The sequence below is a fragment of the Ambystoma mexicanum genome, chromosome 10 (assembly GCF_040938575.1).
Source record: "Ambystoma mexicanum isolate Mex_15411 chromosome 10, UKY_AmexF1_1, whole genome shotgun sequence".
Taxonomy (NCBI): Eukaryota; Metazoa; Chordata; class Amphibia; order Caudata; family Ambystomatidae; genus Ambystoma; species Ambystoma mexicanum.
Window position 1 is genome coordinate 848,146,382 of NC_090932.1, and position 13,565 is coordinate 848,159,946.

Here is a 13,565-nt window from a genome sequence, read left to right on the forward strand (position 1 = left end):
GTGAAATGCCGTCAGGCCTAGTACACAAGTTACATTGTTAGATCATTTGGAAACTTCAAGGCCCAAGAATGACTACTGTTTTTCCCTTGCACCCTTCCCGCTTTGAAGCACTTCACTTGTATAAGCTCTGTACAAATAAACAATTACAAATGTAGGCTTAAGGTATAGATGCTCCAGGCTAACCAGCAGAGTGGAGCAATTGTATTATTTCATTTCTTCACATTTGCAAAGCTGCAGTTCTTTTGTTGAACCATACTCATGCTATCCACACTCATGCTATCAACTGTATAATTCAGTACAAGAAAGGCAAATGCACGAAAGTGAGCTTTTGGGCCCGAAATAAAGATTAAGAGATCCAAACAGAATAAGAACATGTATCTGCAGTGTTTGCCAATTCAGTGGCCAGAAGTATTGAACACCTTCCACCCTCGGGTAATTTCTTAAAAGGATAACTTGGAGTACCAGAAGGAGCTCAAAGCATTCATTTGATAGGCAGCCTTCCATTAAGCCGTCTTCACCAATCTCGCTTTCCCTTAAAATCTCGAATGGTAAATTGACTACTTATGAAATGTTTACACCTACAACCAGTTGTTGCGCCTGAATGCAGGCTCACAGCAGCACACATTTTATTTGAGTCAGATAGAAACACCACCTAAAACAGATTCAGCACATACAAAGTTTAAAATGTGTAAAGATATTAAAACCTTAGTCGCTGTTTATGAATCTGCTCTTGGAACTCATTGTGTCTCTGCACCGCAAGCTCCCTGTCTTGAATTTGTTGCTGTCGGATGACTTGCTCTTGCAACCGCTGCCTGTGTAACGACTCCTGACGTTCCTTCAGTGCGCGGGATTCTTCAGCTCTTTGGGCTGCCAATCTTTGCTGTTCCAATTGCTCCTCATAGGCAGATCTAAACTTTGCAAATGGTTTCGCTGAATGAGCTCTCTGTCCAAAAAGACAATATTGATAAAGTATAAAGAAAAAGTATGTCTTTTCCATCTCCAAGTCGAGACAAATAAGCAACATTAATGTAAAAATAGTTAGATGAAGAAAATGATGCAAATTATTAAACCTGCTTTGGATACCTAGTCTCAATTCTGGTCATTTATGTAGTATGGGGGAAAAACATATACATGTGAAAGTTTATAATAGTGCATGATGAGCATTATTTACCCAGTAATCTGCTGTCCAGTCAGGACAGCAACCCCCCGCCCCCCGGCTCCACAGGAGAAACTTGTTTCGCTCAGGCACACCAGAAGACAAAGGGCTGCAGAGTTTGACTCCTCCCTTACTTCCTGCCTTCACAGGCAATCTGGAGCCTTAGCAGCACGGCTTAATTTGTGTGGGCGTTTGCCAGGGTTCAGCCCTGGCACTTATTGTCTCAAACTCAGATTATGATGTGGTGTTTTGGTAACTTTATTATTTCAACTGTTCGTCGTAGTCAAACATGGAACAACTACAGTGTGGAATGGCTATGGCCTCTGCACCCTGGGCCAGCTCATTGTTATTCATTAACCTGATGATTCAGGTGGGCAGGGTAATGCTAGTTATCAGTTTTCAGGGAGAACCATGAGTTGGAAAATGGCAGTAAATCCTCCTTGCTTGTGCTGGCCATGTACACACAGTCAACCTGCATGACATTGGTGCAGAATTCTCAAAGCAGTGTGGGTTGACAACAACGTGACAGTGACCATGTCAGCAGCACCACCACAGGGGGGGAAGGACAGAGAAAAGGTCAATGCCCAAGAGCAGTGACTGTCATGAGTGCAAACCTATACAAAAGGATCTAGCTCCAGAGACGTTCATTAGTTCAGTTATGATTTTTTCCTGAATTTGCTCATCAATTTTCTATAGAAGGAAAGCACATTTTCTCTTTTACTGTAGGTAGATGGTCAACATGTTCCACTTGCCACTTACAGAATCAGAGCCACATGTTAACAATTATGCGTTTTAAAAGCACTTCGATATTTCCCTTACTTCAAGACAACTCCAATGTTGGGTTATTTTGTGTTGGGTTGATTGATGTCTGTAAAACGCATATGTGCCTTGGATAGTGTATACATCAACCCTGATGAACCGGCCGGAGCTACATCTTTAACCCCAAATAGCCTGACACTGTGGGGAGCAGCCCATGGGTGGTGGCAACAGTGGACTGGGAGCTGCCCGCCCCGATGTGTAACAGGTGTGCTCAAAAATGTTTGGGCCCTGGCACTTATTTTGCAAATTAAGACTGCTTAGCAGTCTACACAAAGGTTTCCCGTTTCCCGCTGAAGACCAAACTTCAACAAGTACACCTCCCACCCAGGACGGCAGTAGACGACCCAAGAAAGGACAAGCACACTACAAATGGCAAAAAAGTAAAGGAACCATTCTAGCAGAAGGGTGAGTGAACCTTCTGTGCATTAACACGGCCAGTTTGACAGCCTGCATATAATAACACAAAAGTCATTAAAGTATGCCCACTGCCACCAGCCATAAGAGTGTGCTGGTCTCCCTATATAAAATGTAATGGGGATGGACATTCTTTTCTACCCATGGGAACAGTAGTTCACGCAAGGTAAATTAAGAGAAAATAAAAGGGAAGCAACAATGGCAACCCAGCAACACTGAACATAAAGTGCAGTGTACTGCAATAAATATAGACACACAAAAAGGATATATTCAAAAATACACTTCGGAGAGTCACCAAAATAACACCCATAAAGAGAGTAAAACAAAGGGTGAGTGGGGAAAAAGGTTCCCACTCACTTAGGAAGTAGGAAAAAGAATCCACAAGTCTGCAAAAAGTTCTGGGGATCTAAAAGGTGAGGAAGATTAAAAATAGAAATGAACATCCAACATATCAAACAGTAAAAAAGTCATTGCTTCCACAGCTTGTCTTTAGACAAATATAAGAATAACCAAAAATCCCAAGCGTAAAAAGACTAGGGTGTTCGAAATGCATCCCCCAATGCACTGCACGGTAAGAGCTGTGTGCACTGTTAAAAAGTTACCGACAAAGGTAAAAAGACAAAAGGGAAACAGTTTGCCAGTACAGACAGTCTGAAGGACTAGTCAGTTTCCCCATAACAAATGAGCAAATGCCCAGTGAAGTGATTCTGAAGGCTTCACACTTCTCTGCAAAAAGTCAGGACAAGGTTTAAAACAAAAGCAAAAGGTTTGGGGGTTGAAAGGTAGAATTTCCATTGTGTGTGTAATGCTGCCCACTTGGAGAGTCCCCCAGCACTTTTTGCTGGACTATTGGATTTTCATATGACTCTCCTGAGTGCGTGGGAACCTTTTTCCACACTCACTATTTCTTTTACTGTGACTCTCAAAGCCTTTGTTACCTTTGATGGAGTCTGCGTTCATCTTTGTGGCATCTGTATTTTACTATTGCAGCACACAGCACCTTCTGTGCTGTGTTGCTGGAAGCTCCTTGAGTTTCCCTCTTTGCTTTTCTTTTCCTGTGATAACATACTGTTGCCAGGATAGGGGGATACCTTTTATCCTACCTATGCTTTCCTTTTGTGAGATCAGTCCACCCCACCTTATGTGGAGAGCTGAACAAGGGTACCTTGTATCCCTTTTCTCAGTTTTCCTGTAACTTTCTAGCTATAGTGACAAGTCTACCTGATTGGCTGGTGGCAGTAGATGATTTTCTACCGATTTAGTGAAACTTGCACCGCAGGCTGTATTCGCAGCTCCGGTAAGGGACATGAACCCGTAGGTCCTTTAAGCGAGGTAACGCTTTATTGGATGGATGGGGATGCAGAATTGACTCTTACACCAATTGTTAGGCAACGTTTGTATGCAGTACCCTCTGGGAACACTACACCCAACTAAGAATTCAGTTGTAAGCAAACCAACCTTTGGTACAAGTCTGTACTACAGAGTTTTGGTAGCGTGTTGATCAGCCAGGCTCATCTCAAGAGGGGAAATGTAAGCAGTAGTGGAGTTACACAAAGATTCACAGTTGCAGGTATTCAAATAGACTCTTACACTCAAGGTTTCTTCTATAACAATCATTTATCAGTTCAATTATAAAACACTCATTAGAAGGAGGCAATCATATAGTAACACAAATATACTTCAACACTGTACACTCTTTAAAAAGTAAGTAAAAGGCAAAGGCTCTAAGAACATGAAAAACTACAATTATTTGTAGACAGTGCAAATACTTTGTGTTCACCAGAACAGTCAATTCAAATCAATAGGCTGGGCTAAAGTCTTGGATAGGATAAAGCAGTTCTGGTGGTTAAACAGATAGGTCACTGCACAAGTTCTTAGAAGTAGTTTGTAAAAAGAAGAATGATATGTTGGGTCACAAGCTGATTAGGCCTGTGAGTTGCAAAGGTTTCAAGCACTTTCACAGTGAGGTAAGTTCTCTCAGTCTTCTTTACAGTACCTTACAAATGAAGCAAAATATGCAGCCGATGACTTCTGTTCGTGGCAGTTCCTGCAGATAACACTGTTCCTGGGCCTCAGTCGTGGGGACAAGAGTGAGGACGTCGGGGGGACTCCTGCACTGGGACTGGTCAAAGCTTGCAACTGGCAAACTTCAATTTCAGTGGCTGTTTTGCATTTCAGCTACCGCACTGGTAACAACGATGGTCCTGGCTGTTAAGGTGGACTGCCCTTGCTTCAGAAGTCCCACACTCAGCTGAGGGGGGGGGGTGGGGAGAGCCAGCTCGGTCGGTCCGACGTCGTGGGAGTCCGGAGGATCTTCCAAACGCTTTTGGCCAGCTTATAAGCAACGCACACAATCTGGTGTCCCTCTCCCTGGCTTTATGGTTTCCTGCAGCACTCTGAGGAAATGCATCCAGCTCCAAGATAGGTGTCCAGGTGGCTTATTTGGGAGTTGATTGGTCCTACCAATTCAAAGGAAGACGTCGTCCTTAGCAGGGCTTCTCTGTCGATGCAAACTTGCTGATTCGGACATGCAGCAGGGCTTCACCGGGCAAACCAACGGTCCAGGGGTTGCAGGAGCCATCCTCTTCAAGCTCTTCTTCGGTTCATTTGTTCCAGTGGTCGACTGCCTTGCAAGACAAGAGACTCACCTTTTATTCAGTTCTCTCCCATTAATTCCAGCCTAGCTGCCACTCACCCAGCAGGGTGGCTGTCCTTGCCGGACAGTCAACCAGACAATCAGAGTGCATTTGGGTCTCCTGGGAGACCAAGCACAGGGAGTTTCGGGCACCTCCCACACTTCCTGACGACCCCAGACACTCTGGAGCCAGAGGCAGTCTTCACTCTTGAAGCCCGCCAAAGGCGAATCAACAAAGACTAAACTTGGTTTGGCGCGCCGAGAAAAACTCTAGAACAACCTTTCCACAAAGACATGGCGAAAAAAGAAGACCGGGAACCATTTTAGCAACGATGGCTGGGTGCCATCTTGAAAAACATGGCTTCTGCGATTTAACGTTACCGGAGCTACGAAAAGTTTGCAGTCGGGAAAAATCATGGTAGTTTGTTGTAAAACCACTGCCACCAGCCATTCTGAGAGGAAAGGGTACCATATGACTTTTACATGAATAACTAGACATAGGGGATACTAAGTAACCCCCCAAGCACTCTATTGTAAGATAGGTTGTGCTGGGTCTAGAAATGTACAAGGCTGAGTGAAGTCAATTTCACTCCACTGTTCTGGGAAACCGTAGTTGACCCCAGTGAAGGTATGTAAACCTTGGGAAATCTGAAACACTTCCTTGTGTCACTGCACTGAAGGTGCTGTGTGACAATTGTAAAAGGTGATGCCTATGGAGTTGGTTAGACTCCATAACCAAAGAAAACACAACAGTAAAACACATCAAAATACATGAGTGGGAAAGAGGGTCAAACACTCTCCAGGTAAAAAAAGAAAAATCAAGTCCTCAAAATCCAGCAAAGTTGCTGAGGGTCTCTAAGGTGAAGGGAATTAGCAAATGTTTGAGAATTCTCCCTAGCACCAGTAATAAGACTGACTTAGGAAGTTGCCAAAACTTGGCTGTTTTATTTGCAAGTGTCTAAAACAGGGAGTACAACGGACACCAACTGACGTTCGCTCAAGTCTCTCAACGTTTTTCATGAAAAAAATACACATTTATGGAAAAAACTGGTCATCATTGACATACTAAAACCTACTTGGGGTTGTGGTTGGTGTACGGGGAACATACAGTTATACTTTCTAGTGGGGATAGGATTACGATTGGATCACTAGAGTCAGGTAGACAATTATGCCCACCCCTAGTGCAAGTCATCTTCATTGTCATCAAATACACCTTTCATTGGCTTTCAAACTATCTTTGGTACATGGCCCTCTAAAAATTGTTGGCACGCTTGTATCCTTCTGGAATATTCCACTCGCTAGCAGCATGCAAGCTGGTACCCCACGAGTTTGTGGGCGGATTTGATAATGCCTTCCTACCCAATTAACTCATCATCGATCATCACTCCTGCCGTCTGCCATTCGAATTGTCTTTGAACTCGGCCTTGCAAAGTATCACTGCCCCTGAGAATAGAAGGGAGTATGAGCACATTCTTATCTTCAGTCTGGATGTAGCTTGCCCAAAGTCTATTTTCATCTAGCCCATGTGACAGGATACCGTTTTAGTTCCTTCCTCGCATTTAATACTATTAAATGAATAAAACTTGCCACTCGTAGTGTTTTTCCATTGCATTTCAACAGGAGCTCGCCTCGCTTCTCACGTTCATTGTATCTTCTTGAATAGATAACCAGTTTCTTGGCTCCCTCAACCCTGGGCCAGACAAGCCTTCTCAATTATTCCTCCATCGTCAGCTGTGCCACACTTTTCAGCTCTTTTCTCTCTCATGGGGTCCTGGTTTGCTAAAGTGTTACGTGGAACGAATGAACGCGCACACACACCCCCCCTCCACATATAGCCAGCCTTCATGGTTACATATCCTACATGCGTTACAGCATCTGTGCAGTTATAAAGCGATTCTGCATTTTTTTCATTGCTCTTCGCACGTGCAATCTTCATTCCGAACATGAAATGTTACTCAATTCTTTACTTCGTCATCACAGTCTATAAGGTCTATGTACTCTCTTCCTTGGCATTTCTTCTTGGTGCGTCACCTCTGCTTCATGCGACGTCGCCAATCTCTTGCCTTTGTCACTTCACACTTCAAGGACCTCCTTTAAGACACTGTCATTTCTCTGAGGGTACATCATAAAGGGCTTTCTCAATGGATACATTGTTTGAAGAATTCTTTGTGGGTTAGGTACAATTATTGGCATTGTGCATGTCGCAATTTCCGGCTTCCAACATATAGGTAAAATAGGGGCAGGACTTCTGGTAGAGGCATTTGGCTCCTCCTCTACACTCCCCCCTCTGGTTGATTCATCGACCACTCTCCCATCAGTCTTCACATCTAGACATCCTCGTCTGAAAAAGTGCTTCTTTGGAGTCCATACTTCATTACTCCTTTTAGAGATCCTGATGATTTTACATATTCATCAACACTCCAGCTCATGCGACTACATCGTCCATTCAGGCTACAGTAGATCCATCTTCACACATACTTCTTGTGGTTTCTTGGATACAGAAACTTTGTTCCCTCAGGTGCTAGAATTCTGATTTCTTCATCCATCAGCTCTTTGGGTCAAAACCCAAACTCAACATCGATTATGATCTTCATTCCTACTGCTTGCTTTGCTGTCTTCTTGCACTGTGTGATTATTATTCTGATCACACAGAATCCAAACATGATCATCAGCAATAGTGCTCTGAGGAACTTGAAGATATTAGCCATCAATTGTGGAACCCATGAGAAGATCGATGCAAACTAGCTATCATCCGTAATATCTTCTGTCTCATCTTCCATTTTGATGTGCAAGTTCGTCAGCATCGTTATGGCCTCTGTCAAGGTACCATTCTCGTCATCGTGAGAAGGTGTGAAGGTGCAACATTATTCTCCGATTTTGGCACAAACACCTCCATCCATAGCTGTAATCATGTCCAGGACATATATATTCTGCAGGGTCATCAGTATTATGGCTCTCAACTCTTCCTTGATAGAGTTGAATCCCTTCATGGTAATGTTGATCGCCTGAAGGAGCTCCCAGCAACCACTTTGCATTCGCCATCGTCTGGATTCCTGTCATGAAGATAATCGTGAATACTGCAGCAGTTTTACTGAACAACCTGTGTTCATACGGAATAGAATCAAAGGCTTCCATGGACTTGGCTGAAAAGTAATTCTCTCCCTTGGTTCGATATAGAAATCCAACTGACCTCTTCCTAACGCGAGCATCTGCTTTTGGAAACTCTCCAATGTTCAGGTCACTCTTCAGAATTACCAATGCTGGAACATCAATGAGTACTATGGAACACAGCCTTCCCATTCTTTGGGCAACTTCATATATGCTCTGGATCCACAGGCCCAGTAGTGGTCCATTATTACTACTGTTCCATCCTTCATTCCTGGTACATACAAATTTCGGCCACACTGCAGATTCATTCCAACTCTTCTTGTGCCATTGTTTCTGAAGCACAGTTCTGCACTAGCTAGATGCACTATCTGCAATGGGTCTCCTTTATCATTAACCCATGTCAGCAACTTTGCAATCTTCAGCCAATGATGTTTGCATTCATTCTTCACAGTAACAATAACTGGCTCATAATATCCTGTAAGTGCTAATGCGTTACATATAAATCGGGCTTTCAGCCCATCCTTCTTGAGTTAGCACTGTTCCCTTGATTTTCAGCTGACCTCTCTCCTTGCATCTTTGCATTTCTTCGTATTTCTTTCCTTGACAATTGAGCATTTTATTTTCTTCCCATCTGACTCCTGCTCCATTTATTCCAGGCTGTTCATATCTTAACACGTGATCTCTTGTTACTGGTCTCTCTCTTGTCTATAAATCTTGCACATAGCCATCTTCCCTTGGAGCGGTCTTCTCAGTCACCCATACTAAGGATGCAGTTCGACCCTGGAACTGACCTCTCGTATGGCAGAGTGCACGGTGTATCAGGCAGTGAGCGTTCTGAACCGCTACTTCTATAGCTATGAATAACTTGGAATTGCCCATGGCATAAGATATGGGAGCACAAACATCGCAACTCTTTGGACGTTCTCTCTCCCACCTTTTTCATGGGTTGATACCACGTTATTACCCAAGAGCGTTGTGCTGTCTAGATAATTATTTAATTCATAATCATCTTCCCTTTTGTTTCTCTTGTGTTTTCCTCTTGCAAAGTGAGTGCTAGCGTCATACTCAAGAAGTAGATCAGTAATGCTCCTTCCTACAGAAGGCCGCCGGCAGGCAGAGCTGGCCCACTACAGGAAGGCCCACGTGAGCAAGGCCCCTTCCTGTTTGCCCCTGCCCCCCACTGCAGCCTCAGCACTCGAGAGGGCAGGAGCCCTTCTCGCACCAAGCCGCATCATTTGTATTTCCCCTGATCAGCTGCCACGCCGCCTACACGGACTGCAGGAGCAGCCGTGCATCACATTCACTCACAGCACTGCAGGAGCAGTCGCTTTGAGGCACTCCCCATGCCAGTGCAGGTGAGCCCGACTCACGCACCCCACTGTCGGTGCACATTGCGTCGTGCCACCTCTCCTCAGGCACCCGAAATTACGTCCATTCCAGCACACCGAGTTAATGCCTGAAGAAAATGGCTGCCTCCACTTTTGTTGATATCGTTGCCTAGCAACACCTCCATTTTTTTTAACCAGAGGGCCGCCAGCAGGCGGAGCCGGCCCACTACAGGAAGGCCCACGTGAGCAAGGCCCCTTCCGGTTTACCCCTGTTTGCCATGGTTAGCCGCAGCCTACTGTACTCACAGGCTGTCCCTGATCTACTCAGACACACTAAGTAGAACATCCAACAACTGAACCTTGACTTGTTACGCTGCTAAACCTCTATGATCACGAAAAGTTGACGCTAATCTCGCATATTGAACCACCTACTCAACTAACTGCCTACTTTAAACCTTGTCTATATTATACTGCCATCCACTGCTTCACACACTGGATGGCCGCTGCTGGCTACGCATAGATATCTGAACGCTCCCTTTCCTACTACATATTCTTAGGGGTTCAATCTGTCTGTATCAGCTCATCCTTCTTGCCTCACCAAATTAACTAGTATTGTATCCTATTGCACTACTACATATTCACCGGTCTAATGTGCTTTGAAATAGCTTATCTACCACTGGTCTAATGTATTATGAAATGGCCTTGTCCTTGACTAACCCCGCTATGCAACATATTAATGGGTAGCTCTGCTCTACACCTCCTCCTCAATATGTGTACTTCCCTCCACTACTACAGCACACTAGGCACATTAATTGTCCTGAACACCATACTGCTCTATACCAATATGCAACCATCCAGCTGCCTAGACGCCGCCAGCCTATCCAAATGCACCATAATATACTTCCCTATGCCTGATGTTCCCACGCACTACATTACACAGGCACTCACGCACATACCTAACTGCCACTCCAGACTCCGATCACGCACACTACCTATGCACATCACCGCTTTGCCTACACATCTAGCTCACAGAAACTTCAGACTAAGTACATGCACTCCTTATAGACATAACACCCTTCACCATGCACAAGTTTGCTATACAAAATTAAACCTACTACTAACTCCACCAATTCACTTAATTCTACACCTAAAGTAGAGAAACAAGCACGCCCACACATAATTAACTCTGCACCGCATTACAGATGTGCCTTGCTCAATGTCTGTTCTCTTACCGCCCATGCCCTTGAAATCAACGACCTCTCTAGCCAAGACCTTGATATACTAGCCATCACTGAGACATGGCTCCACGAGGCATCAGGCCCGACCATAATACTAGCCTACCTGCAGACTACTTTATCCTTAGACAGGATAGACCCTCGTAAATAGGAGGGAGAGTAACTCCAATCTTCAAAAATGCCTTACATCTTAGGCATATACCCCACCACTGGGATGGTAATGCAGACATCCTATCAGCCAAACTGTCACTCTCACCCAATAGTACTATTAATATGCATGTTCTTTACCGGCCCCCAGGTCTGCCGGCAGACTTACAAGGACAAATCACCCACTTACTTAGTGATAATATCAAGAAAACTACTAAAACCCTACTCCTGGGCGACTTCAACCTAGGATACAATGACCCCAATGATAAAACCGTTCTCACTCACCAAGGACCTCATAGACCTGGGCTTCTCCCAGAACATTACGACTTCCACCCATTCCAAAGGCCATACCTTGGACTGGCTGGTCGACCTCAATTGCAATACTATCATCACTTCCAACACGGCCTACCCATGGACAGACCACAGCTGTATACAATTCACCATCCCCACAGCCCCAAGTACAAAAAACACTACTCGCGCACCTGCCACCATAGCTAGAAGTTCATAAAAGCTAACTGCGGATAACCTCTGACCCTATCTTGACATAACGTGACTAGCACCTCCGTTCTCGCAAGACCCCAACATCTTAGCTGATATTCTTAAGGACAGCCTTACCCACGCAATATAATTGCCCCTCTTCAAAACAAGAAAGAAAATAAATAATTCCACTCAAACTCCTGGTTCACAGATAAACGCCAAACTTTACATAATAACAAACGCCAGGCGCTCAAAAAGTGGCAGGCTAACCCCAGCGACACCGCTAATGAAAATTTCAAAGCTAAAGCCAAAAAATACAAAGACGCTAGTGCCAAATCTGAAGCATATAATCGCCGTATATCTGAAGCCAATTCCAAAACCAAATAACTACCATTTTTAATGAACTTACAGATCTTCCCATCTCCACTGATGAGATCGTCAAAGATGAAGCTTGGTGCACCAGCATCCAAGCTGCCATAAAAATAGACCTTCTACAAAAGAAAATCCTAGAGCATTACAATGCCCTACTCAACCTGAACCAGCCAATACAGACCCGGCATAACGCCAAAAGTATCAACTTCCCTAAATTCACATTCAAAGACATCTCAGAAACAGAAGTCTTAGACATCCTCAAACATTTGAAACCATCGCAATGTAAGGGCGATATATGCCCCCCTAAGATCATCAAGGAATGTGCCGAACCACTGGCACCACTCCTTACCGCCTTCATCAATTGCTCATTTAAAACAGGCATTGTCCCAGAAAGCCTTAAAGAGGCTTGGGTGCGCCCCCTACTAAAAATAAAAAAAAACCCTAGACCCCTCCCAGCCCAACAACTAATGCCCATTAACAACCGTCCCGTTTCTTCTAAAGATATTGGACAAGGCTGCTCACAGCCAGATCCAACTCTACCTAGAAATTAACTCTTACAAAAAAGACAGTCGGGATTCCGCAAAGGGCACAGAGCCGAAACCGCCTTGCTGGATCTAAAAAAACAAATTACCAAAATACTCAACGTTGGCAAGCCCGCCCTCCTCCTTCTCCCCCTTCACCTCTCAGCGGCATTCGATCTCGTGGATCATAAAACTCTCACCACACACCTTACGCATGCAGCACATTTCTCCGACCAAGCAGCTTCCTGGATCACCTCCTTCTTAGAAGGAAGAGCAAGGAGAGTCTTCTCTGACACTGATAATGCAGCTCCCACCATCATTCACTGTGGCGTCCCATATGGATCCTATATGGCTCCGACGCTATACAATCTCTTCACAAAGCCCCTTTTTGATAAACTTGATGCACTTGGGATCGCATACACAAATTATGCTGACGATACCCAAGTGCTCCTCCCATTAACCGGCTCATATTTCCAAGACGCTACAGCTCTTAGGCAAATATACTCCACTATCCAAGCGTGGATGGCCACAAATGGCTTATGCCTTAACGAGGACAAGACGGAGATTCTCATTCTTGGTCAGAAGGCCACCCTAGCCAAGCTAGACAGTCTTTACTCCAAGTTCAACATCGACAACTGCATCATCCCAGTCTTAACCTCAGTTAAAACTTTAGGGGTTCACATTGATGCTAACTTGTCCATGAACAAGCAAGTCAGCGCTATAGTCTCTGCCTCTGCGCTGAGTACTAAACTCATCAACGCCATAAAACCCCCCCTAACTAAGGAAAACTGACTCTCAATAGCCAGAGCCACCATAGGAGCCAAGCTCGACTATTGCAACGCGCTCCTAGCCGTCACCTCTGCAAAAAATATAAACAGACTCCTAATCACCCAAAACAACTCCCTAAGAGTGGCCTTGAGCATTCCAAGAAGAGATCACATATCTCAATTAAGAAAGTCTGTTCACTGGCTCCCAGTCAAAGACTGCATCACATTCAAAATTCTCACAACCACACATAAATCCATTAACCTCAAAGCTCCGCCTTACTTTTCAGACACTCTAGCCAGATCCACATCTAGTAGACCAACCAACTCACAGTTCCGCGCTTTAACAGGGCCAAAGTTGGAGGGATAGGCTTCCCATACTTAGCCCCGAAGCTATGGAACATGCTCCCCACTGCCCTCAGAGCAGAAACCTCTCACTGCTCCTTTCGAAAAAACCTTAAAACTGCTCTCTTTAACCTATCACGCTACTTTTCCCCCTTCTCACACCACATCTCTGTCTACAAGTATCATGAACTTTTTTTATGCAAAGTTTTACAGTTACCATGCTTGTATGTTTCTCTCATATGTA

At 44.5% G+C, this 13,565-nt stretch overlaps 1 protein-coding gene across 5 annotated transcripts in view; it reads right to left on the bottom strand.

Annotated features, from left to right (window-relative positions):
• GOLIM4 (golgi integral membrane protein 4) overlaps positions 1 to 13,565 on the bottom strand; it is a 508,200-nt gene that overhangs the window by 221,566 nt on the left and 273,069 nt on the right. For all 5 annotated transcript variants that reach the window (XM_069618504.1, XM_069618501.1, XM_069618500.1 and 2 more), the window contains one exon: positions 705 to 943. In XM_069618504.1, the coding sequence (XP_069474605.1) occupies positions 705 to 943 (239 nt within the window). The remainder of the gene's footprint in view (positions 1 to 704; positions 944 to 13,565) is intronic.